This window comes from Aethina tumida, chromosome 1, assembly GCF_024364675.1.
Source record: "Aethina tumida isolate Nest 87 chromosome 1, icAetTumi1.1, whole genome shotgun sequence".
NCBI classification, from domain to species: Eukaryota; Metazoa; Arthropoda; class Insecta; order Coleoptera; family Nitidulidae; genus Aethina; species Aethina tumida.
The window spans coordinates 63,905,446-63,933,132 of NC_065435.1; the positions used below are offsets into that span (position 1 = coordinate 63,905,446).

The window sequence follows — 27,687 nt, forward strand, 5'->3', positions numbered from 1 at the left end:
ATTCACAAATTAAAAGAAATTATTACATTTATATGTGCATTATTCTAAAATACATAATAAAAATCGAAGGCATATTAAATTAAAATGAATTAACTTACTTTGTACTTGTTTGTATATTGTTTTTAAAGAAGTTATTACAATGTACATTTAGTTTGGATTATCGTAGTGTTTGTATGGGTTTTTGTCGAAATTAATCCCTACACAAATCGAAACCACAGGTAATTTCAATGTTGCACAGTATTATTTCTCACTCAGAAACATCAAGAAGTGGTAGATTAAGGAAAACTACCACAAATAAAGACCGATATTGGCGACTGAAAGCCATTATTGATCTTACTGCGTCCTCCTCGTAACTAGTCAGCTAGAAATTGCTATTGGACTTGGTACTGCTCCAATTATGGTATGGAGGCAAATGCAGATTCCCGTCATCCTCGATTTGACCCACGACCAAAGGCTCCAAAGATTGGAATGGTCAAGTTCACTGTAGAGAAGAACGGAAATCTTGACGGAAATGATGACTGTCAAATTCGCGACTGATTCGGACGAGATATCGTTCTCCTCGCTAACTGGTCAACTAGAAAAAACTAAATAAGCTTGAATCGCTCCAGTTAAAGTACGAAGACGCTTGGCACATGCAAGTTTTCGTTCACAAAGACCAATGCGACGATTGCATTTGACCATAAGCAACAACGATTAGAACGTGTACTTTTCACAATTGAAAGAAGAAAGGCTGTAGAATGATGATCGTTGAGTTTGGGTCTGATCCAGACGAGGCGTTGCACAAAATCCTTGAAAGCATTTTATCCATTTCAAGGGGGTTCCATTATGGTATGAGAAGAGATTTTTTATAATGGCTCCACAGAATGGTCATGTCAGGGGCATAATTACCAAATTTTCAAGCTGTTATCAGCAAAAATGTTTTGTTAACAACTCGTCCACACAGAAATCATACTCGAATGGCTTGAAACGCTGGGTATTAAGAACTTACAGTTTTCTCCGAGGTCGCCTGTCCTTTCGAGAATGTGTGGAATAGATTTTCTTCATACGTCATAAATTATCTAGACATAATTTAAGAAATATTCTATACTATGTATAGATATTTTAAATATATATTTATTTAAAGATAAACTTAACTCAGGAAATATAAATTTATTGAATATAAACTCAAATTGGACATTATAACATATTACAATAAATCACATAATATACATATACTAACTTTAAATAAACTCAGCAAGAACTGCACAAAAACTACGTAACTAAATTTGAAAAACGTATTCTGCATCAGCACATTGTTACATAACATTTGCCCTAGCCTAAATTGAATGCACATACAATATAGCAAATTTAAAATGGAAATACTTTTTTATAACAAAGCAATAATTTATAGATGCTTTTCTGTCATAAAAGAATTGACATATATGGAGACTCCTTGGGTAGCATTAAATGCAATTATTTGATGTTTGTTTTAGTATGGTAAAAAACAAATTAATTCCTTGTGGTTGTACAAGTTATTTTATTTTTTGTTCCCTTAACCGCGTAAAAAGTATGTGTTGACACACATTTTATAAAATAAAATAAAATACATTTAAACATTTTAAATAATTTATTGTTATACAAACTAATGTGAAACACTTAAATACAAATGTAACTGCCCATTTCAAAATTAAAGTTTCAATTACTCAAAATTAAATATAAATTATTTTATATTATATGATACATATTCACAATATCATGAGTTTCATTCTTAAGGTGGGTATATAAGTGAACTAGGCCCATAACCATTACCCAGTGTTTCCCCTTAATTACATATCTACAGTTAGATAAAAAAAACTGAAATATACATTCAAGCAAAATAAAATTGTATTCAGCAATTATGTAAAGAAAATTTCTAATATTTAATACTGTAGATTATTAAACCAATAGCTAAAAATTTTGGTACAGTAGCTGCTATTTAATACATTAACAAAAACAGTATTCAATATAGTTACGGACAATTAATAATAAATAAGTTATCTGTGACCAGTAAAATCGTGTTCCTGTATTAACTTACATCATAACAATAAAAAAAATTACAAATTCTATTTAAAACAAGATCTGTAAAGAAACAATTTTTAAGATTAATTAATTTCTATAGGAACTAGTTTCATCATCAGAGTTTATTTGAATTGTACTGCATCAATCTTAAAAACTATTAATTTAAGTAAGAAATAATTATTGTCCAGTGATCTAATATAAAAGTAAAAAACTTAAACGAGCAACTGTGCGGTTAATTTGGATCCTTAAAAATATGTTTAAGATCGTGTTCGTAAAAAGCAATCAGCGACATAATTGCAACGCCCAATATTAAACCGCTTAGATGTAGAATGCATTGTGTAACGTTGCTTTCGTCTTCGTGGGCGGAGCTTAACTCCGGGATCATGTCCACCAAGGCAATGTATAGGAACATTCCTGCTGCAGCGGCAAATACCCATGAACTTGCAGACGCTGTGTTTCCTGAACCGAAACATACATATATATTTAATTAAATGTAAATGCACAGGATGTGACATCGCTTACCCAGCCAAACGCCAAAGCAATTGCCGAGAACACACAAAGCACTTGAAAGTAAATTGTAAAATACTGCCTGTTTTATCGTCATGCCCGCCTTCAAGAGCATAGCAAAGTCTCCCAATTCGTGTGGCAACTCATGGCAAAACACCGCAACAGTCGTAGAAAAACCTCCAGCCAAACTGCCAGAGAAGGCAGCACCTATAGCCATACCATCCGTGAAGTTGTGAAGGCCATCCCCTAAAATTCAAGTATAAGCTACCTGCTCCTATCTTAACTTTAAATTGCCATTGATTTACCCATGATTACCATCCAAGCTACTGCTGAAAAGTTTTGGGGGGCTGCGTGTACGTGACCGTGCGCGTGTGAATGTCCATGATGCGACGACTCGTGCTCTCGCAAGATTACCACTTGATGATCGTCACGTTTGCTCACTCCACTGCCTGGCAGCATCTTGTTGGATTCAGTACATACCGCGTTCTCTGAGGTACATTGTGTCAAATTCTGATTGGTTTCGAGTTTATCACTGTTACCTGAAGTCGATTTTTTGAACGATTGTCCATCAGAATTTGAACCCATATCCACTAGCGTCGTCGCCGTCTTGTCACCGTCACAGTATTTTTCTGAATCAAATTTTTGTATAATATCATTGTTAATTGGTACATTCTATTACTTACTTGTGTCTTGCATAATATCTTGAAAACAGTATGGTATTGAATTATACTTGTCCATACATGTTTCATTGACTACCCTCACGTGGGAATGGACCTGGATTTAAATGTAAATTAATAATTATATTATCAAAATGAAATTATTATGTACCATTCTCCTTTGCTTTCGTTTGCGCCATTTTCCTACAAGCAAAATAACCCTTTCCATAACAAAAAAGAAGGTTAAACCCATCATTGCAACGAATCCCTTCCACATGTTCTCATCGTCAGAACTAGTATGGTGATCACCATGTTCATGACCCGAGCTCATTGCGTGGGGCAAGAGGTGAAGCAGAGCATCTCCTGCCAATGTTCCCACTGCCAGCGCCACCAGAAATTGGATCAATGGTTTGTAAAACCTAAAATACCACTATGGAAATGAATAATTCCACAGTAGTGGTGAACATTTTAAACAGCCTATTCCCGTGTACCATTTACCTTTTTTGCATAAGGGGTATGACGACAAGCGCAAGCAGTCCGCAAGCGCTTATTACTATCACAGCCAATATGGAGTAGAGCCATATAAAACCACTGACCGCCGGCCGATCGTGATCGTGGCCGTGATCATCGTGGTAGTCATCTCCGCAGCCTGGTACCAACATGCTGTACAGCAAAGCTGGGCAGGTATTGATAAATGCGTCGACGCCGATAACGTTTGAATTTGTACCGTCGCCGGCGGATAAAGCCAACTTGTTTAACACTGGTCCATCCAAACACTGAAAATGAAATTGGTTTTATGATTATGGAGAGTGTTTTACTTGGTTGTTTGGCAGTTTTTGTCAGACGAAGTGAATTCAACAGGAAAATAATGTACACCCTTATTAGTCTTGCTGGACTATGCTTTGTTTAAAAATGAAATCCCCATTTCCCCATCCCCGTTTTTGACCAAACAGTAGAAGTCTAGTTAATTTTGTAATAAATTAATGGCTACAGACAAATAACATTTAGTTTTTTAATACCGGTCGCCAAGCTCCACTCTCTTTTAAATACAAACCTAGCAAAATTCAAAACAGTGTGCACTAATTAAATATTTGTTTAAATTGCGAATAATGTATGACATGGTTTGCAGTAAAATTAAAATAAGGATATGCAAAACTGATAAGGTTTATAGTATTAATATTTTACATATCAAATAAAATTCTGTATAATAATTAGTCCAAGCCTGCTACACCTTAGGGTTTCCATTCACATTTTCTTTATTAATATGAATACCAACAAATAAACACAAAATAAATATATTTTTTTATAATCTGTTTCATTCTTATTTGTTTTATACACACACATATATATATATATATATATATATATATATATATATATATATATATATATATATATATATATATATATATTATTTTATATGACTATTATTAGTGAAAACCGTGGAGAAATATAGTTATTACCTAAAATTAGATGTATATACATTAGTGGCAAGATTTATAGCAACTTATTAAAATATATAAAAATATTGAACTGAACTACTTGAAATGGATGCCAGTACATATAGTGTTATTTTTTACTCTTGTCGTGTTTTCTATGTAACTGGTCAATGTAATTTTATTCTGGTTAGTTTGAATTCAACAATCTAATCTTATCGTCAACTGAAATTAATGGTAACCCAAAAGAAATGAAACTTGCTGAAGAAATTAGTTCAAGCACTTTGAAAAGATGGTTACTGGAAGAGGGTTCGTTTGACTCCAGACCTACAAAAAGCCTTGGTTTCTATTAAAAATGTAAAAGTCCAATTTTGACTTGCTTAGGATCACATTAACTGGATCACAGAACAATGGGAAAATGTAATTTTTAGAGGCGAGTCTAAATTTAATTTATAAAAAAATATGATTGTGCTTATTTTAAAAATCCTCTCACATAGCAATTCTAGAAGCTTAAAGAAATATAGACTTGTATGTTCAGAAAAGTTTTAATGTTAAGTTTAATAACATATATTTAATCATTAAAAATCCCTTTCAAAATGAAAGATGCTACATTTGTATTCAGATTAATTCCGAAAAATATATGTAACATTTTATAAAATAAAGAATAGAATAGCTTTTAAAAGAGTGTATAAAATATCAATAGTAAATTAATATTATTTTAACAGTTCTCATGTTATGGCTAAAATTTTATAAGATTTTAAAATCTTGCTATAATAATGACCAGTACTGTTGTTTACTAAATAATTATGTAATATTTAGTAATATAAAGTTTAAACATTGATGTATTATTCTCACAAATAATAAAAATATTTTTCCCAGCAGTATAAAAATTTTGTTTTTACTTTGTGTTTTCCATAAACGCGACCAGATTAATTAATCTGCAAGATGGTGCATTCTGTGAATACAAAACCAAGTTCCTTGTCGGTTGTGCTGACCGCGCAATGACGATTTATGTTATTAATAGATGATAATTTTCCTTTTAATCTATATATTTATTTTAAAAAACTTTATAACGGCTTCAAGTATAGATACGTTGATTTAAACGAACAAATATAGCACTAGGAAAATTTATAAGCAAATATTGCTAAATAAAAAAAAATATATTCATAGGATCAAACATGATTTAAGAATTACTCGAACCAATTTTAATGTAGAAGTATTGAAATATCAAAATTCGTGTATCTGCATTTATATTTTCATTTTTAAAATTGAAATCAAACTTCTCTTGATCATTACGTTATACTATTATATAATTTATTACTTAATATGATATTTTATAGTAAATTATTATAAATGAAAGATAATGATAATGAATGCTTAACATTTAAGTTACGATTTCTAGATAATAAAATACAGAATGTATAATTATTGTTTTTTGTTTCATTCCAAATTGATGCAATGGTCATATTAACGACTGTTACAATTCTTAATTGATTTGTAGCCGATTCTTTATTTCATACCATATACGAACAACTATGTGTCCAATTGTGTCAATAAACTGTTGACAAAAATAACACACTCATAGAACATTGAATTATATTAATTTGTATAAATCATTTAGTTTAAATTTTGAAGGTTGAACAGAACTATTTTTCTAAATGTTTTAAAAATCGCATTGTGACTAAGGTGAAATTTAAATATTCAATATTAATAAAAATAATTTGACTTGTAAATGGCATATATTTATTAAATTTTATTGTTCATCAGTCGTTATATACATCACAGTTCTGTTACCCCATACTTACTGTATTATTTTTTGTGGTCGCATTGTTAGTACCGTTTGCAACAGGTACTTCCTCAATTTCGTGCGTGTGCCCATTGTCCGACCAATTGTCCGAAATCACTTGGGACAAGTTCAATTTCTGCACTAGTCGCTCGAACTCGGCAACCGTCAGTCTGTCACCGTCGCCAAATTTGCTGAATATCTTCCGCACAAACACGTCACTCGGTTCATTGTCGGCTTTGTCGTGTCGTTTCCGTCTCGTGTCCTTGTGAAAAGCGGTCAGGTCGTCTTCGTGATGATGGTGTCGGGCCCCATCTTCGACCTTGATACGTGTCCGTGGTGCGCCCGCCCTTAAGTCCTCAACGGCGGGCGAATTATGCGAATCATGATAGGCGCGGCCGATACGCGTCTGCTCATGCTCCATGGTGCCGTGCGAGGCGCACGGCGTGTGCGTCGCACATATAAAGCAGAAGATGCACACGGATATCACGTGACGGGCCATCTCCTAAAAGAAAAACAGGCTTATATTTATCTTCCTTTATACATTTCTAGTCTCTATTTAATAACCTATAATCTAAAATTTGGCACATTAATATAAGAAACAAAATGTTACAATAAAAGGTTGAGCAGACCAGAGATTGTATTTAAGTCGTTTGAGTGTTGACTTTTTTCCCTCTCAAAGGAAAAACTAAATGACATACAACAAAACTAACAGTTAAATAATTTATAATCAACCTCCTTATTATATTTTCGCAACCCATAGGTCTAGCACTTAAAATAACACTGGTTCATTAAACGATCGAAAAGATAAAAGTATATAGTATAATCTTCGAAGAGTAGAAATACTGTGACCTTGTGTTCATATCTTACAGCTCGTTACAACATGTATGGAATGTAGGTAGCTACATCCTGTTGAAACATTGTCCGTTAGGTTTAAATCGTGAACTTAGTGACAAGTTATTATAATAATTATCAGAGAAGTGTTGTTAATTTTAGCCCTGCAATTTTTTATGTATAATTCGATTTTAACAAATACTGTTAAAAAATGAGACAACATAACACTTTATTACATTTTTACTCAAAAAGTGGAAAAAATTAATTTGTTCCACTGAATTAAATTCACTGGAAAATAGATACATACCAAATATTCAAAAGAGAGACACAGAAAACTTTATTCATACCTTAAATTAATTCAATATCATCATCAATAAATCATTTTTATTCAAAAAGTGGAAAAAATTTATTAATCCATTTAATAAATTCACCACTGAATTTAATACACTTCAAACTCACAAAGTTTTATAATAAAATATTGTATATTGTTATAAGTCTGTGAACTAAAAATTATATTATTTTATTGAGAATAATATTATAAAAATAATTATACACAGTATTTTTAATAGGTAAAATAATGTGATATCCTATGTAAAATAGTACAATGATGTGTTTATGTACTATTTATAATTTTCTAAATATAAAACACTGAATTAGGTTACTTTCTAAATCGTAAAAAGTCATTATATGCTTGAGAAGTCCAATTTCTACATAATTCATTGTTAGATTCATGCATCTATCTCACAATATGCATAATATTTCTGCAAATATAAACTATAAAACCAACAAAAATTTAGTTTTAATATTTAGAATATTGTCTGTTAATCATATATTAATAAGTTATTTTTATAAATTAAAAGGATAAGTACAAATATGTAAATAATATATATTTTTAATAAAATTTCTATTGCACTGGATGCATTTTTCAATAAAAAATAACATAAAACAGTATGCTTAAAAACAATAGCTCGTAAAATTAAAATTTCAATAAATTACTGTTGTTTACTAATCTAAGGCGATAATTTGGAGTCCGGACCCTGTCAGTGACCATATTTGTTAAATTCTTGAATAAATATTCATTTTAATTTAAATTTCTCAAACTTATTCGAATAAGAATATTTCAATATTTTATTGATTACTCCAATCACAACTGGATTATTCTTATTCATATTGTTATAAAATATAATATTTACTACGTTTTAATACTTCAATTTTAATATATGTTCGTTAAATTTGACTATATTATAGTTAAAACACATTTTTTCATTTATATCACTATATAACTATATTTTGTCGTGTTATTGGAATATTTTTTTTGCTGGGTAATAAAGATTTTATAAATTTATTTACAATAATATGTATTATTATTCAAAATATTAATTTAAATTTATACAACATGAATTTATGTTGGTTAATAAAATATTGACAAAAAACTATCATGTTTCAAATAGTGTCTTGTAAAACTAAATTTTTAGTAAATCAATTTAATTTAATACAATTTAAAGTTTGGAGTACTTATGTAGGCGACTTTATTCGTTAATTCTTGAACAAATCTTAATTTTAATTCAAATTTACTAATCATATTTTAATATATTATTTGTTAATAAATTCTCGATTCTTTGGAACAATTGACTTGAGTGATTTTTGTTTTAAATAATATTATCATAATATTTAATGATAATTAAATTCGGCTATACTACAATATTTACACACATTTCTTACTTTATGTCACAAATTATATTTATATTTTAAAATATAAATTACAATAGCATGGATTTATTATTCAATTTAATAAACTACCACGCGTTAGTGGTTTGTAAAATCAAATAAATCATTATTGTTTAATACTCTATGGCACATTCTGTCGGTGATCATATTTCTCAAATTCTTGAATAAACATTAATTTTGATTCAAATTTATTCAACATATTTCAACATATTATTGGTTAATCTAATTAACAATTCTCCAGGGCACCTGACTAGAGTGATTCTTGTTTTAAACAAATAAAATAAATATAAAATATAAATAATAGTAGTTATTTAGATGTTATATAATATTAATAAAGAAAATATATTACTAACTTATTAATAATACGATTATCAGTGCTCAATATTTGTTAAACTTCACTTGATTTAATTTGATCATATTGTGCTACTTACAACCATATTTCCAAATTCAATATCTGTTAATATCACAAATTATAATTGCACTAAAACTATAAATTACAATAATATATTGTAATTATTATTCGATGTATTTATTATTCGATCAATTAAATTTAGTTGATACTAATTGCACATAAACACAATCTCGTGTGATAACTGACAAACGAAAAGTGCAAATTAAGATATTTCCAAGGTGAGATTTTCGGTCTTCATCGACAGCAAATCTTTATTTTTATTGTGTCTGCCATTTGTTATCAATTTATCTCAAGGAGAAACAACTAAGCGTTAATAATCACGATTAAAATATTTTACCAGACGGCGAACGTCAACGGTTTCCTTAATTATATTAATCACAGGGGCAGTTAACATGAACAATTTCCATATTCCAATTTACCACATTTACATTTCCTGGGTGGTACGTAATTGTGAACATTTTACTCATCGATAGTGTAATTACACATACATATCTGGTGAAATTGTTACGTGCTTCAGCATTTTAAATGTTCCCATCCATATGTTTAAAACTCAGCACGTAATATTTATAAGACCAAAGTTTAATCTCACGCAAAAAAACAACGCAAGATCCTTGAACTGAAAATTAAATGTGTTTCTTAAAATTTGAAAAAAATAGGGCACCTGACGTATGAATTGATGACGTAAACGGCCTGTTTTCATTAGCGTACACTATATGTTTCAATTGGCGCCATAACTATTGATTGAGAATTTAATTTCGTCTTTTGTTTCCAGATACTTAATAGTCAATTCATGACCTGTCTCTATTATTGCTAACAAATTGTTCGACGCGTTGTACACTAATAGGCTTTCTCGTTTGGAACATCCCAGATATACGTCACATATTTGGATCAATAATTAAAATAACTAATAGCAAGTTGGCGATGATAAATAAGGCCACATAAAAATAAGTATTAATATCAGACGTTAAACAAATATGCTCTGCATATTACAAGGTACAACAAGACAATGTGTTATTGTTTTAATCTCAAGTCAATAATGCTTCAGATAAGAAATAACCTGATAAATAAAAAAAATTTCAAAACTATATAAAAACATTTCGAAAGATTTTGTTTGCATGAATAAAAACGAAAACACGCGTTACAGAGTAGGGCATGCATATGTATGTAAATGGTTTCTCTTTTTTACTAAATGAGCCATCTGTGTCAGGTTATACAATTTAGGAATTCGTAATGAAATTATATATACAGGTCTTACCCGATGTTCCCGTTAATATAAAATTTTTAAAATACAGTCTATGCAATTTTTGTGTAATCATTGTGAATATTAAAATATAATTTGCAAATGTTAAACTAGATTTATTTTTGTATTCAAAATGAGAATTCTTCACAAAAAAAAAGACAGCTCTAGAATTATCAGCGTGTTTTAACGAACATAAACTGAAAAAACAAAAAAATAATGATAAAAATTAACGGTTTCAAAGTTATTGATGGATTATTTAATAAGTAACTTAAAAGTTCTATAATATTTGTTTACGCATATATATTCTGGTTGGCCAAAGAAATGTCATATTCAAATGTATTTACGTTGTGTGTATGTAGTTAATAATACTATTTAATAGTTAGAATTTATACTTATTAGGACTTACATTATTTTATTAAATGCTTTCACTAATGAGAAGAAAGAAACATTGCTCTCCAAGAAGAGGAAAATAATGATTAACATTAAACATCAAGGTCTAAATAATGCTGATATCGCTAAAAACAAATGATGCTTCCGAAAAATGGTTTACAATGCTTTTGAACAAATATGAAACAACACACTCAATTGAAGATACAATAAAAAAATGTCCTAATAAAAAAACACTCTTTTTATAGATTGACAAATTGGAAAAATCAATATAATAAAAATATAAAATACAATTAAAAACTTGTGGAACGACATGTGATTTCGTTTAAAACACCAAAAAGCATCAAATGTAGATGAATTGTGGTTATTAATTGAAGAGTCATGAAATTTCAAACGACCATTGTCAATATTTCATTGAATATTTGTCTCACTGTTTACAAGTTGTTATAACTAATAAGGGGTACCCAACAAAATATTAACAAAAAGTGTGCTATTTCTGGGACCAGTCACATTTCGCATTTATTTTCTTTAAGATTTAAATAGAAATTATTTTGATATAGGTACAAAATTAATGAAAAAATATAGCGTAATTATTTTAAATAAAATCTGAAATATTTTGATTGAATTTAATTAGAGATTTGTTTCCTAATTAACGTCAAGATAGTAATATTCTATTTCTCTGGCCAACACTGTATGTAACATAAAATATAACATGATTTGAAAATGAAATTGACTATATTTTATAATTTAGAAAAATTGAACAAAATGGGACACATTTTATTGACTATTAACTAACTATTAAATAATTCACATTGTGAGAATTGACTCAAAGTATAAGGCAAAAATTTGCAAAACATTAGTTGACATTATAAATAAAATATTTTGCTATATACATATTTATTTTAGAATATTTAATGACTACTTTTAAAATTTTTGTATAATTTGCATAATTACAGAGCGTGAAACTATTTTTTGTACAAAATATAAATTACTAATTGCGAATTAGCTTTTGACAATTGTTAATTTTGACAAATTACCAAAATATTATTTATAAAATTATAAAAATATCAGTCAAAATACAACTAAAATGACATGTTTTTCAAAACGTAAAATGAAAGTTTACTGAAAATTAAAAATATAATTATTTAATATATAATAAATAATTTTAGGTAATGGGCCAATATTATTTACAGAATATAACCAAAATGAAAAAATCAACTAACACTTATAACCTATTATGGTAGTGGTATTTAATATTATATTTAATAAGTTAACAATATGTGGCAGTTGTCCCACACGAATTTGATTGATTTGGGAATTCGCATAAGCGAAGTTGATTGATGTATCAAAGTCGACGTTAGTACGAAAAAGGATCGAGAAACGTAACGATACCTTTTTAGAGCAACCGTAAGGATTGTAAACAAACACCTACAACGAGTATTCAATGCCAGATTGTAACATATATGCAAGAATCACATTTGTATAGCTCTTCGCAATTGTAATTTTTACAAAATAAATGGTATTTAACACATGTTACGCAAAATACTAAAGAAAAATTGTACCGGTACATACCCATATACGATATCTATTAATATACCACAAGCATGGGAGAAACAAATCGCACTATTTGAAGCCTACAAAAGTAACTGTTATCACGAACTTCCAATTGTGGGAAATTTAAAACTTTGGCAATCTACCCGATCACAATAAACAATAATTAAAGTAGCTGTCAAACGATAACAGAGAGAACTAATGTAAAAAATTAATAGGTTAGCTTCTATTATGGCGATGTACAGAGAGAGGGGCAAAGCAGTGTTGCCAAATTTATGATAAAAAATCGCGTGGAAACACACCTTTATAACTGTTGCAGGTTGCAACCGGAGACGCGCAGTGTAGACAATGACCAATGTACTCAATATTATTTGCCAATGTTACATTTAGTTCATAAAGTTATCAAAACCATTTCAGTTTTAATAGAAAACGCAATTCCATATAAATTAGCAGTTAGCATGTAGACTAACCAACCAAGGATTCAGCTAATTTAGTTGAAATAATTAAAACATCTAAAATAGCTAAAATATTTAGTTTAAATAATATCCAAAATAGTATGGATAATATACAAAGCATAATTTATAGTACCACGTAATAGTTAATACGTTAGTTTAAGTTTATAAACTAACAAATTATAGTATCTGTTTAGCTTAGTAGTAGAGTATTGGCTAAAAATAGATAGATAATATTAATTTACATCTTAAGAAGAGGAACGAAAAGAATTTTGTTTATACTATTTAGGTAAGGATTTGCATAATCACTAAAATTTATGGTTCTTTCTCTATGTTTGACTGTCGATTTTGCGTACATTGGATTTAATCATGAATGTCTTCTTGAATACCATCCGAATTGAACAAATTGAACATTGATTCGTGAGTCCAATATACCTTCGTCCCGTCATGTCTCAACCAGTTAATGTGTTTATGAGCAAATTCCAAACGTTCTAATTTGTTTTTTATGGAAAGCAGGGGTTTTTTGTCCGTTCTCTGAAAAAACAAGTTTTCCTTCACTAATCTTCATCGTATTGTTCTGCAGAAACATTAATTTGACTCGACGACAAGAATGTATTATTCATGCTTATTTGTTTAAGTTAATTATATTTGTGTATGTAAGAATTCTCTAAATTCAAAGGTGTTGTGAATATTGTTCATTTGTGAAAAAATTTTGCTCGATTTAAGTCTGGTGATTGTGTAGGCCCTGGTAATACCTCAATTCGGTGGTCATCCATGTGAGTCAGCATTGTGGTACCACATAAGTACATAAGACGGAAGTTTTCACCAATAACACCAGCAATTATATCGCCAATAATGATACCATCTCAAAGACATTATTGTGCCACCTTTGGATGCAAAAACTTCTAAATTTCCAGATTCTCCCCAAACTTAAAACTATCGCCTAATCATTTTCAACACTGTTTTGGAATTCTTCATATCATTCCAGTTTTGCACAGCGATTGTCTCTAGCAAAAGGGGAGCATCATATTGGTCTTCTTCTTACATGATTCCGAACAACGACCAAATCATGTGCTTGGTGTAACTTAGTTACCAAATCAAATGCTTCAAAAAAAGAATGTCTTCGAGCAGTTAATGTCAATATAAATTAAAGTTGTAAGCAGTCCACGACCTGGATACTATTTAACCGGACCAGTTTATTTAAAGCGCCTTGACAACCGATTGATGACACTTTGGGAAACACTAAACCTCTCAGTTATCTCAATTTATCTTAAAAAACATTCAATCTCACTACTCCATGCATTTCTTTCAAAGTTAAATAACGTTTTTTCAATGTAAATAATAATTTTGATACAATAGACATTTAACAATCCGGTTGGACAAATTAAACCGAAATAATCGTACTTAACAAAAACAACAAAGTACGGTACAAATAATAAGAACATTTTTAAAATTATGGACTCTTCTGGTGTATATATATTAATTTCGATGTTTCTACATAGGAAAATATAACTTAACACCCGTTGTAACTTCTAATTTGAAAATTGTGGAAATTTCTCAAAGATTAGGGACAGGTTAAGGTCCAAGGCATTTTAGCAGGTTTTCCTTAAATTTGAGAGAGAGAGAGAGATTCAAGAGAGGATTATCGAAAAATGTGTGTGAAACCTTGTGTCTCCTAAATTATTGAAGAATGGGGTTGATTTTTGACAATTACACCCTTTTTTCCTCATCTAGTTCAATGTCTGTTAGTAATTAAAATCAGTTAATATTAGTTGAATTTATTACATCCAAATAAAGTTACACCACTTCAATAGAGACTATTACTCTTTTTTCAAGCATAATAAAAGGATCCTCTGGTCTATACTGTACATATCAATGTATTACAGATGTTTTGTCAGCTTCGTATTTTTCAGAGATCATATTCTAAATCTATGTGTAAGAATGGTAAATGAGAACTGAAATTCGCATATTTCGATTATTCATGGATACAGATGTGCCAAAGATAAGATTTCTAAAAGAAAATTTCAATTTAATATCATCAATTTGAAAACAATTTGCTACTGAAAGAAAGGTATATGTAAATTGAGTACTGGTGTCAGTGAAGAAAAATGTTTGCAGAAAGATGCGTCTGATATTTTAAATTTTATAAGACAATATTTTTAACCTATTTATATTTACAACGTAATGGAACTGAGTCCTTGTTCCATTGAGGTAGAAAATCTTGTGTTGACAACAAGTGGGAGTAATGGTCTAGCCTACTGAGACCTACTCCTCTGTGAACCAGGAACATTTGATTTAATGAACAATTGAAATTGAATTGAACAATTGAATAACGCCGTAACCATAGAAAAAGTAGAAAAACAAAAAGTTTTCAATTCGTTAACATTGAACCATACAACGGGCAGAACAACAGAAAACCCTCAACGATAACTGTCCTTCCAATTGTTTCCAAGTTAATACATCACAGAACCCTATCTGGTAAGTACAACTTTACATTTTATTGAACATTTCTATAACTAACCATAACAATTAATCAAAAAGGGGACAAAGAAAATAATATTTTCTTTGCCCCCTGTATATAACATACTATATTTTGTTTATATTATGTTTAATATTATAATCCATATAAGTTGTCTGCAAAATATCTAAAGCGTATGGAGGTGTATCTTTCATTTCTCCAAATACAAATGATCATCAACATATGACAATTTAGTCAAAATTTAAATAATTCCCCTGGTAGAAAGTAACATTACAGCAATGTTGCACAAAGATGCGTATATGTTCCAAAGTAACATAATATTACTTTCGCCCAGTTGTGAAATTCGTATTTGTTCAATATGGCTCTTAATCCAATAGGACGCACATTATTCAAAATCATGTCGTTCGTATACGGGGTAACGAATCCTGGTGGGTTGATTTAAACTGCGCGTTTCATTTAAGCTTTTTATTAGTAAAAAAATTTTGTTAAAAATATTTATAGTAGTTTCACTAAGTGTGAACACTGTTCAAAAAGGAAGCTATGAATGCTAATTAAACATGACAACACTGCTGCCTATCTGGATTAAGTTTTATTTAATTTAATTCATATTCATTTAAATATACGACAAAAGATCAGACTACTAAACATGGATATTAAAAACTAGGACGTTTTGAATTTTCGGGATTAACCAATAACTTTTTAAATTCTGTTTTACCGACTATGCTTTGAGAACGTCAAATTGAGGTTATAGCAGTTGTTTTTGATTTGTCTATGACAGTTGTTTTCATTTTATTTGGAGTTGGCAGGTACATATTCCTTTACGCGAAATATCTTAACTTTTATGTTTTTTATCTGAATAGTTTCATTTAAAATACATTGTTTCAGTCATAATGTCTCGTTCAGGAGGTCGTGGACGAGGTTGGCTCAATGTTTACAAGAATAATCCAACTCCCTCACCACCCGGAATTGTGCAAGAAGTAAATGTAACAAATTCCAAGCAACTTAATGCACCTGTGGACAATATTAATTATGCTGATGTAGGAGAAGAATACTCTAGTATTATCAATAATATTAAACAATTGTCTGTAAATGATGATGGTATTCGATTCAATCAGAAAATTAAGATGATCATAGAAACCTGGAGAGAAAATTGCACTAATGGTGAAGATGTCAAGTAAGTAATAACGCTCTTCTTACGGTTTGGTAATATTTAATTTTTTTAAGGAAAAGTTTCGAGTCTGTGCACAATGCATGTTTGCAAGATTCTGATATTGCTTCAAAAACAGTCCTTATGATCTCATCTAGAACTTTCATTACCCAAGAAGTTCATGACCAAAAGATAAGGTTGTTGTTCCTCAAGAAACTACAAGACAACTATGAAAGTAAGAATTAAAGTAAAATTATAAATATTTTTAAAAATTTCTATTCATATTTGACCAAAATGAAGTCTTATTTTTTTTAATATTTGGGCCATTAATTTAATATGTACTCTTTTAGATTGTCAAAAGTTGCAGGCAACAAATCAACAACTTTTTAGAAATAGTGTACAAATGTTGGGCGAGTTCTACAACAAAGCCAGATTGGCTGATGGTCAACAATTTTTATTTATGGCTCCTGCTTTAATGACTTACCTTGAGATGCTATTAGAGTCTGCTTCAGTTGCTGATTTTAAGTTACTTACAATACAAGTCAGTTAAATATCATTTGAAAAGCAAAATTTGTAATGTGCTTACCTTTTAGCTGCAATTAAATGGTGCTTCTTTAAGAATTGAGTTACCAGAAAAGATAACGGAGATGGCTGCCAACCTACGAAACTTATTGATCTCTGATAATAATATTTCCAGGGATTCCAAGCTCTGGATATTGTTGGCATTAGAAGTCATCAATAATAGATTTGCACTTCTGCCTCCAGAAGCGCATTCATTTTATCAAAAAATGTTGGGAGATGTGGCCGTAGCAAATTTTCAAGTACTTATTAATGTAATTTGTAATTAATAAATTTATTAATATGATGCATATTTATAGGGTTCTCATGGTACCCTTAGTGTACAAACAACACATGTTAGCAAGTCATTAGACAGCTATCAAAGCAACGTCAACGTCCTTCAGGTTTTGCCTACTATTGAAGTTCCAAACACGGAACAAATCATTTCACCAATGAGCAATGTTGATCTCAATGCTAGCAATTACAATACAACTTGCTTTACTCCTGATGCTAGCCAAAATTCCTTAAATAAAAAGGAACAAATAAATAATGCAAATAAGCCTGGAGGGAGACCGATTTTGGGGGCGGGGGCTCGGTTCAACAAATACAAGGGTAATGATGATGTAAATTGGAGAGAGCCTAATAAAGACTCAAATGCTGGGACATGGAATAATAAAAAAGGATGGTCAGACAACAAGAGAGGTCAAAGTACTCCAAAATCTAATAAGGGCTGGGAACATGATGATAGATTTGAAACTGACTATAGTTAAATTGATGCTAGGTTTTAGAAATTTAAATTTAAATTATATTGTAAACTTTAGGCGTGTGTTCCTGGTTGTGTTCCAGTTTTCCTAAAAAATATTTGGAGGAGTAATCAAGAAAAATGTGTGATATGTATAAAATTATTTTTAATTCCAATTTTATAATACCAAAGGAATCTGGGTGAAAATTGTCTCAAAATGCTAAATGTCTGCAACGTGATGATGGATGATATCTAAATAGTGTTATTTTTAAAAATGGAATGTTCCATTATTTAACATCTCAACATTTAACCTCAACGTGGCGCACAACCGGGCTGGGGAAGACTCCACTCAAGATATTAAGCATGTTGACTAATTTCAATTAGATTAAATCGAAATTGGTTGATAATGCTCAGGATTGTTTTAATAAATACATTTTATTTTTAGGACGTACATAGTTTAAATACTAATAAAACACAACCATTTTTATGCGTCGATGTAACTTAAGTGCATTTGTAAATAAAAATTATTTAAATTTTGGTTTTACATTTCTTATTAGTTATGAATAATTTTAACAATAGACTCACAAATTATATGAAATTGTGATATACTGTTGACCTCTTACTTTTTGAATCTATTGATTTGAAACAGTGTAAATATTGTGGCAAGTTTTTTTATATATTTTTTCATTTTCTTATTTTTATTGAATTTTACAATTAAACATAGCTTTTATAATTAAATATACATCTAATAATAAGTAGATTTACTAGTAATAAATTGATCTATAATATATTTATTTATTTTAAATTAAACATCTTTTTTGTATCTTTATAAAAAATGTATATTAATTTTATATATTTATTATAAATATGTGTGTATATATTGATGTAAATCTTATGTATTTGTTCTTTATTAAACATATTGCAGTAATCAGATTTAAAGTACTAAACATAATTTTTTAATATTAAATAGAAATGTTAGGGATTAAATTAAATATATAATTGATATTTAATTTATACATTTAGAAATCGAGTGTATAAATGATTTTGTATCAGTTTGTAATGTTTTGGCACATTGTGATATGACAGAATTCTTGCGGATATTCAAAATAATGTTCGGAATTCAATTCAAATAAATCAATTAAAAAGAAGCGATTTATTTGAATATTCAGATATTGAAATAGTTTCACAAACATGTTTATACAATAGACATTCATTTTAAAAATTGAGCGCTAACTCTGTATTTTTGTCGTTTTTTCAAAATGACGGCGATTGACTTAATATGGATGTTTTCTGATTGATTAAATCAGAAAACATCAAAATTACAAATCTTATGTTTAATATGTAAGGAAGTGACAAAAATGAAAAATGAAAGTTTTGTCACTTCTATACTGGTTTCAGACCATTATTATTGGTTGCTATTGTAAATCTGGTTTATCTTATTAATTTAAACAAATAAATGAGTGATAATAATAATGAATTTTATTTTACGAAAAAAAACTTTCTATTTTCCACAAATTAATGGTGTTACACTTATTATCTTGAAATAAATTCATGTTCAAATGGGTATTAAACTTTTATGAATTAAAATAGGTCCAGTTTGATTGTACATGATATATAGACTGTGATTATTTAATAAATTTTTGTGAAATTTGACACAAAAAGTTAAAGAAAAAATACTGTATACGTTTTTAAATAAGTCAATAAAATGTACACTTAGTCTGTAATTGATTACAGTTTGTTTTTTTAAGGGTCAATAAAATACAACGTAGTATTTTTCCTGCTTGGGTACTCAGTATTATCAAACTGATCCAGAGATTGTGTCTGATCCAGACGAGGTGTACCACGAAATCGACGAAGATTTCAAAAATTGTTAATGGTATATTACCAAATTTTTAAACTGCTATCTGGTAGAACTTCGTTTTTGTTGACAGCAATGTGCGTCTGCATTGCTCAGAAATTGCACTTGAAGGCCTAGAAACGGTGGGAATTGAAACTTTGCAACTTTCCCCGAGGTCACTGACCTAAACTCTATCGAGCATGCATGGGATATAGTAAAAAGGGCAGCTTTCGATCTATCAACCCCGACCTAATACTCTTCCAGAGCTTCAAGTTTTTTGTCGACATGAGTCAATATATTCCTAGGAGGATTGAACTCCAAGAAGGGAGTGTTCAAATTTAATGTTCTTTTGGTAAAAGATAGACGTTATAGCAAGGAGTAAACGATTAAAATTTGGTAATGTTTGGTATAGGTTTTCTCATGTATACTTATTTTTTACCACAATTCAAATAAATTTTGTTATTCGTTTTTTATTGTTATTTTAAAAAAATTTGGATCCAATATCGATGTTTAGTAATGTTAAAATGCCTAGAGTGTGTGTACGTGAAATTTATCGCCAACTAAGTGAATTTGAAGGAGGCCGAATTATTGGTCTACGGGAGGCGGATTTTTCATTTCAAAAAATTGATAATCGTACTGACAGAAATCAAACTACCGTTGTTAAGATGTTGTTAAGCGTGGCTTGATAATGCACAAAATCGGAGAAGAGTAGCTACCAGATTACGAAAGGGCACAGATGTAGTTCAAGATCGACGTCTAAAACTTATGATCTTTAGAGATCAATTTTCGATTAGATCTTTGGCTGATGAGTGGTTAGGAGAACAAGGGTAAGTTGTAAGTGTCCGAATGGTCCGCTCACCATCGAAGACAACGACTACAGTAGTATACAGAACAACAACATTGGAATATGGAATAACATCTTGTCGTCTTCTCTGATGAATCCCTATTCTACTTAGGTGGAAATGATGTGCGAAAAAGAATGAGACGATATCGGTTAGAAACACGTTAACCTCAGTTTGATGTTGAGCGTCATAAACACCGAACAATGGGCGTTATAGTATGGGGTGCTGTTGCTCAATGCAACGTTATCTTCAGGAAGTACTGGAGCCGCACGTTCTTCCTTACCTTAGGGATTCTATATTTCAGCAATATAATGCTTTGCCCCATGTTGCCAGGGTTAGTTTAACTTTTTTGAAGAGACGCATGTGAATGTGATGTCATGGCTCATCAGAACCCCCGACAACGTTTTACCCATGTTTGGGATATGTTGAGTAGAAAGCTACGAAAGTTACCCCAGCCCCCACGGACTTTGAAGGTTCTAAGACATGAAGTACAGGTAGCTTGGTATACTATACCTCAAGAGGAAATAGACCACCTCATTGAATCAATGCCAAAACGTGTTGGGGAGTGTTTAGATAACCTCTATAGACAAACACATCATTAACTAAATTATTAAAAAAATTTTAAATCTTTATTTCTAAATTTTAATCGTTTACTCCTTGCTATAACATCTATGTTTTACCAAAAGAATATTAAATTTGAACACCGCCTTCTTGGTACTGCAATTTCTTTGTCAATAATTAATTTGATTAAACACAAACCTTACCGATTTATGTTAAATTTTTTGAGTTTTTTATATTAGTACTAACTAAATTTTATTTTAACTTATACTTAAAAAATTCTCAAAGAGAAAAAAGTCGATTATTATATATATTTAGGAGACATATTTTTTAAAGGTAAGTAGCTTAAATTACGTGAAACGGGTCTGTAGTAGGTTCCCCGTTTGTCAAAAAAAATAAATAAATAAAACAAGTATTACTTATTATTTTATTCAGTCAAGTGCTTATCACATCAAATATATTGACGGTTCTACGAATGACAGTCTGACATTAACAAAATTAAAATGGATTTTTTTGGATCAACGTACTATGGGGTTGCAAATCCAATAAGGGATACTTTAAAATCCACGTATTCAGAACCCACAAATCCACCTGATTTACAAGAATTGATAGAAATAGGTACATATTTTAAACAATCTCTTGTGTGCTTAAGAATCATTAATCTCCAATTTCAGCTAAGACTAAAGACAAGCCATTTTCTCAAGTTATTAAGGAGCTCGACGTGAATATCGGATTTGTTGATGGTTACGCATACGGATCTTATGATAAATTGACGAAGATGCGCTCGAAATCCGTGACAAAACCTGTGGGTAATATGTTGCCAGAATATTTTTATTTCATTGTGTATATTGTTTTTAATGAAATTTAGGGCCAACTGACATGTACAGGGTTCCAGTTATCGAATCGATGAAATACGGCTGGTGGTATGGTGATTGTAAACTACCACAGTTTGAGACGGATAGCTGGTACAGGAGAGACGTTAAAAATTTTAAAATCATATCCGACATGACCAAGTGAGTTTTTTATTTAATTTTACGATTAATTTATTATTTTGTTTGCTTAAAACACGCGGGGTTCCACAGTTTTTTTGGTAGTTCTATTTATAGAGATCTCGATCAGAACAATTTTTGTTTATTCAACTGGTGATCTTGTTGAGTAACCTTGAATCAATGAAATTTTGTCCACGTACAAATATGTGTGCTGCACATTATTATCTAACAGTGCGCTAAACACAGCGAGTGTCATCAGTCGGAATTGTGTTCTGACTGGTAAGACATTTATTATTTTTATTTTTCCAGTAATTACACATTACACATATGTTACGATATTCAGCAACAGTTATCAGTATGTTAACACACTAAAGTTAAATTAAAAACGAGTGTACTGTCCAATATATTGAAACTAAGTTAAACAAAGATTGTTGAATATAATTTTATTTTAGTATGACTATAGTCATGCTTTGTTTTAATAAAAAAAAATTATGTATGTTTATGAATTGTTGATTTATGATGAACAAACAGCCACATTTTCTTTATTTTCCATTCGAAATTCTCAAAATATGAATTATATTATTATTAACAACTCATTATATGTAAATTGAATAATTATGCCTGGGAATCACTTTCGATCTTTGTAAATATTATTGTAATGAATAATAACGGAAACTTGACATTTATTGATTTTCTTATCATTATAATTACCTAGAGTGTTTAAAGCTTGTTGAGCCCGTTGATTTTGCTAGAATTACTAAATATATATTTATATATAAAAATGTTTATTATTTAGCTTATCAGACTAAATTGTTTTTAAAAGACAAATGTATTTTTACAAAATGTTAAGTGATATGTGAATTGGTAATATAGAAAATTATTAAAATTGAGTTCAACAATTAACAATTAATTTTATTTTAAAATAAAATGTGATAATAATAGTGTAATATAATTGTATATATCAAATATATAACTTCTGTAAACGCATATGTTTAATCTTTGGTATAATGTTATTCATTTTTGGAAACCTGTAAGGGCAGGTAGATCTGGTAAATTATCGTCTTATTAGAATTTAATAAGAATTTGCTTTAAAATTAAAATTATATAACGTTTAATAATATAACAATGAATGTCATTGAGTGTCATTGTGAGATAAGTCAGGGACATCCAAAATAAAACATTTTTTCTGAAACATACAATAAATTCCAATTTCGGGCACATATCAGAAGTTACTAATGGAGTAGGTGTAGAATCAAAATATTAATTAATTAATTAATTAAGTAATTAGCGTATAAAATATAGAGTGGTGGCCAGAAATAATACACATTACTATCTTAACGTTAATTAGAAAACTAACACTAATTAAATGAATTCAAAATATTTTATATTTTAATTAAAATAATGTCTACTTAAATCTAATAATAATAATAATGTCTAATTAAATTTTAAACAAAATAAATGAAAAATATAATTTTATTAAATAATTTATTCATAGAACGTGTTAATATATTTTTGGGCACCCTTTGTTCCTTATAACCACCTGTAAACTGTGAGGCAAAAATTGAATTAAATATCGGCAATGGTTATTTGAAATTAAATTTCACGACTCTTTAATTAACACATTATAAGGGGGTCGGGTAAAAATACCTGTCTCGAGAACTGTTGATTATTAGCGGGCCGGGTATTTTTACCTTTTTGAATGTACTTACTTTAAAAGCAGGATAAGATAATTTTACTCTATTGGTTTACATACAGAACTGAAAGAATTATCTCTTATTTTTTGTTATGATTCAACAACTTAGTTTGGACTATTTTGCTACCCGCCTATAGTGCCTTAATAGCTTAAATTTAATGCCTTTTGGTATTGTAATCCAGGTTGCATGTCGATCCACACGTTTTCAATTGCACTTAGATTCGGACTTTACGTTGGCCAATTGAGATTTTCAACATTTTTATCTTTTAACTCTCTTCTTTGAACATCTTTGGATGCATGCTTCATTTTATCATAATGCATAACAATCCACGTAATTTTTAAATTATCGTAGGCAAATGGTTCCATTGCATGTCTTTATTTACGAAATTTTAATGATAATTTTTTGTTATGGTCCTATACGATGCCAAGGAAAGGGAACCCCGAACCATAAATTTTCTTCCATTGTTTCAAAGTTTTTGTAGAGTATCTGGAATCCAAACTTTTTTTAGAAAGACGATGAATGTATTTTTTACCATCTGATTTTGTTCTATTGAACATTCATCACTTCCAAGTTCTCTTCACTAACATTCTATAGAATAATTAATATATATTTGTACACACTTTTACTCTTTTTCGATTATTCTTTTTAGAAACTACTGGTTTCTTTACTGAAATATACCAAATTCGTATTACCAATGCAAGATTTGTTCATTCAGTCAATGACTGATTGTTCTACTAGTCATACTGATATTGTATGACTCAATTAATTAATTTTTTACTTACATAGAGAACAAGATAGAATGTCGTTTACTGATTTTTATGATTTGTCTGTTAATTGTTAAGACATTTAGTAAAAGTTTGCTATAAATTTAAAATTATATAATGTTATGTAACAATGGCTGTCAATAAGTGTTATTGTCAGATAAATCAGGAACTTTTCGTGAAATATATAATATTACTCCAATTTCGGCATATATCAGAAATAACTAATTTAATAGGTGTAAAATAGAAATATTAATAATTGGTAACACGAAAGTGACCTTAAAAAAACCTATAAAATATATGTACATATATAAGATGTAACTTAACCCTGTATCTACCTGTAGACCAAAATTATTATGAAATTTTTGAAAACTTTTTTAAATTATATAGATTGATCAAATCAAAGTACTATCTCTATTGGCAGATGTATGACCGGTTATTGACCTCCACAAATTTTTATAAAATGTGAAAGTTACAATAAAAACACTATTTCTTTTAGTAACATATTTATCGTCATTGGTTGAGCCAAACTGGCATTATTTTTCCTTTTCATTCATGGCCACACCCGGTATAATCTTGTATATGTGTAATGTTTATATTATGCCATAAATATAAATAACAAATCGCATAAGAATATATAATCATTCGAACTAGTTTGATATTACAAGTTCTTAGTTTCAAGAAAACATTATTACACAATGATTCTTACTCATCAAGAAGGCGAACAATCGATAAGATATCAATAATGTTGCTATAGTGTCATACAAGTTTGAAGTTTACACCTATCAACTTTGTTTCAGATTTGCCTTGAAAGCCAGACTGTAATTGGCTGTTCGTCCGAATCTATTATTAGCAAAAAAAGTATTTGAATCCGTCTTCATCAGCTGTAACAACAAACAGGAAAGTACACGATTTTGTAAAGATCACATAAAATTTTGGGATAAAAATATCATATGACGTATTGTAAAAATTTGATATAATAAAAATTAATCCGTTATACTTTATAATTGATATGTCAACATGAATTCAACATTAATCAGAAATATTCACTCATCATTTTACACAGCACACAGAAGGTTATCAACCACTTCGATAATTAAACAAAACCACAGGTGAGTGAAGTAAAGGTTGTTTTATTAGATATAGGTTATATTTATATTTTGTAGTTGTAAATTACTTGTGGTTGGAGGTGGAACTGGTGGTTGTGCTGTAGCAGCCAAATTCGCCAAGAAATTAAAGAAACATGAACTTATTGTCTTAGATCCTAGTGAATACCACTATTATCAACCACTATTTACATTAGTTGGTGCTGGGGTAGGCACAGTAGAGGATGCAAGAAAAAAAGAAGTTGATGTATTGCCACAAAACTGTACATGGCTAAAGGATAGTGCCACAGAATTCGATTTAAAGAAAAATGAAGTGAAAACTAGAAAAGGAGATAGCATTAAGTATGATTTCTTGCTTGTTGCTGTGGGACTGGAGCTTAGATATGATAAGGTAATTCTTAAAACTGTTACATGTTTAAATGTATTATACACTTATTTGTAGATCCCAGGGTTGTTGGAAGCATTGCAAGTTAATGATGGGGTATGTTCCAATTACTCCCCCAAATATGTGAATCAGACATACAAAGCTTTACAAAAATTAAACAGTGGAAATGCTATATTCACTTTCCCAAACTCACCTGTAAAGTGTCCAGGGGCTCCACAAAAAATATGTTATCTTACTGACCATTATCTTAGAAATGTAAGTATACTTTATATAATTTAATAGATTTTCTCATTAGACTAATACCTAACATAATAAGTAAAATAAAAAAAAATAAATATTTTTAATTTTACTTAAAAATATGCATTATTAATTATTAAAATTAAACATTTATTTTCAGCACAACTTGAGGGATAAAGTAAATATCACCTACAACACCTCATTGGGAGTGATATTTGGGGTAAAAAAATACGCAGACGCATTGTGGAAAATATGCGACGAAAGAAATATAAACGTAAATCTGAGAACAAACTTAGTCTCAGTAGATGCTCTGACTAAAGAAGCTGTATTTGAAAACTTGGATTCCAAGAAGAAACATGTGATGAAAGTTAGTTTCATAATTTATAAATCTTGAATTAAAATTAAATTCTTTCTTTTTAATTTTTAGTACAATATGCTTCATGTAACACCACCAATGTCAACGACAAAAGCAATTCGCTCAAACAAAGATTTAACCAACGAAACGGGATTTGTAGATGTAGATAAGACTACATTGCAACATGTCAGATTCCCAAATGTATTCGCCATTGGAGACTGCTCTTCGACACCGAACTCGAAAACTGCTGCCGCAGCAGGTATACCACACAGACAAATTGAAGTATTATTTTTTATAATTTATCTCTTTTAGCCGCCCAAAGTAATGTTGTTTTCACAAATATAAGCGAAGTTATGAATGGCAAAAGTTTGTTCAGATCCTATGACGGATATGCGTCTTGTCCGCTAGTCACAGGTTACAACACCTGTATCTTGGCGGAATTTGACTACAACTTGAATCCTCTGGAAACATTTCCGTTTAGTCAAGACCGTGAATTACAATCAATGTATATTTTGAAGAAGACGTTTATGCCTCCACTATATTGGAATTTGATGTTGAACGGGTATTGGAATGGACCAGCTACTTTCAGAAAAATAATGCATCTTGGTTTGGGCAAATAGAAACTAAACTATATATTTTTATTTATATAAATAATGTTTTAATATATAATTTTACCTTTTACTTTTCGTTTTAATTATTTCCATTTCTACTTCTATTATCCTTAATATTAAAGAGTTTATTAACAATAATTAACATTCTGACTGTCAATTTCGAGTGGCGAGTTATACCAATTATAAGTAATATTTAGAATAACAAAAATAAAATATGTACAAATGACAGTATTATGAACGTTGAGGTCAATACATAATTTAAGAATTATATATGTAGTCTCGAATAATGATGAAAAGATGAAAAACAATGCAAAGATAAAAGTTTTATCAATAGTTATAATCGGAATTGAAATAGATAAAAAA

At 29.8% G+C, this 27,687-nt stretch overlaps 3 protein-coding genes across 5 annotated transcripts; 2 read left to right on the forward strand and 1 right to left on the reverse strand.

The window, feature by feature from the left end:
• Positions 1–1,129: 1,129 nt before the first annotated feature.
• Positions 1,130–9,518, reverse strand: LOC109595839 (zinc transporter foi). 2 transcript variants are annotated; one of them, XM_020011266.2, is made up of 9 exons: positions 9,413–9,518; positions 6,442–6,924; positions 3,699–3,976; positions 3,373–3,619; positions 3,228–3,318; positions 3,084–3,173; positions 2,850–3,032; positions 2,560–2,790; positions 1,130–2,496 (listed from the first exon to the last, which is right to left on the reverse strand). In XM_020011266.2, the coding sequence occupies exons 1-9, from the start codon at positions 9,416–9,418 to the stop codon at positions 2,270–2,272; spliced, it is 1,836 nt and encodes a 611-aa protein (XP_019866825.1). In that variant the 5' UTR covers positions 9,419–9,518; the 3' UTR covers positions 1,130–2,269. The 2 variants fall into 2 exon arrangements, with proteins under 2 accessions (XP_019866825.1, XP_019866824.1); XM_020011265.2 differs by having other exon boundaries at positions 2,850–3,173; positions 9,413–9,517.
• Positions 9,519–15,315: 5,797 nt separating this feature from the next.
• Positions 15,316–18,486, forward strand: LOC109595801 (uncharacterized). 2 transcript variants are annotated; one of them, XM_020011225.2, is made up of 6 exons: positions 15,316–15,501; positions 16,388–16,676; positions 16,727–16,884; positions 17,000–17,190; positions 17,243–17,470; positions 17,528–18,486. In XM_020011225.2, exons 2-6 carry the CDS (start codon positions 16,393–16,395, stop codon positions 17,975–17,977), a joined length of 1,311 nt encoding a protein of 436 aa, XP_019866784.2. In that variant the 5' UTR covers positions 15,316–15,501; positions 16,388–16,392; the 3' UTR covers positions 17,978–18,486. The 2 variants fall into 2 exon arrangements, with proteins under 2 accessions (XP_019866784.2, XP_049817258.1); XM_049961301.1 differs by lacking the exon at positions 15,316–15,501 and adding an exon at positions 16,095–16,308.
• A 3,876-nt stretch (positions 18,487–22,362) lies between these two features.
• On the forward strand, positions 22,363–27,394 carry LOC109595800 (sulfide:quinone oxidoreductase, mitochondrial). Its single transcript, XM_020011222.2, has 7 exons — positions 22,363–22,454; positions 25,431–25,742; positions 25,797–26,127; positions 26,179–26,376; positions 26,519–26,725; positions 26,786–26,972; positions 27,026–27,394. Exons 2-7 carry the CDS (start codon positions 25,651–25,653, stop codon positions 27,331–27,333), a joined length of 1,323 nt encoding a protein of 440 aa, XP_019866781.1. The 5' UTR covers positions 22,363–22,454; positions 25,431–25,650; the 3' UTR covers positions 27,334–27,394.
• Positions 27,395–27,687: the final 293 nt, after the last annotated feature.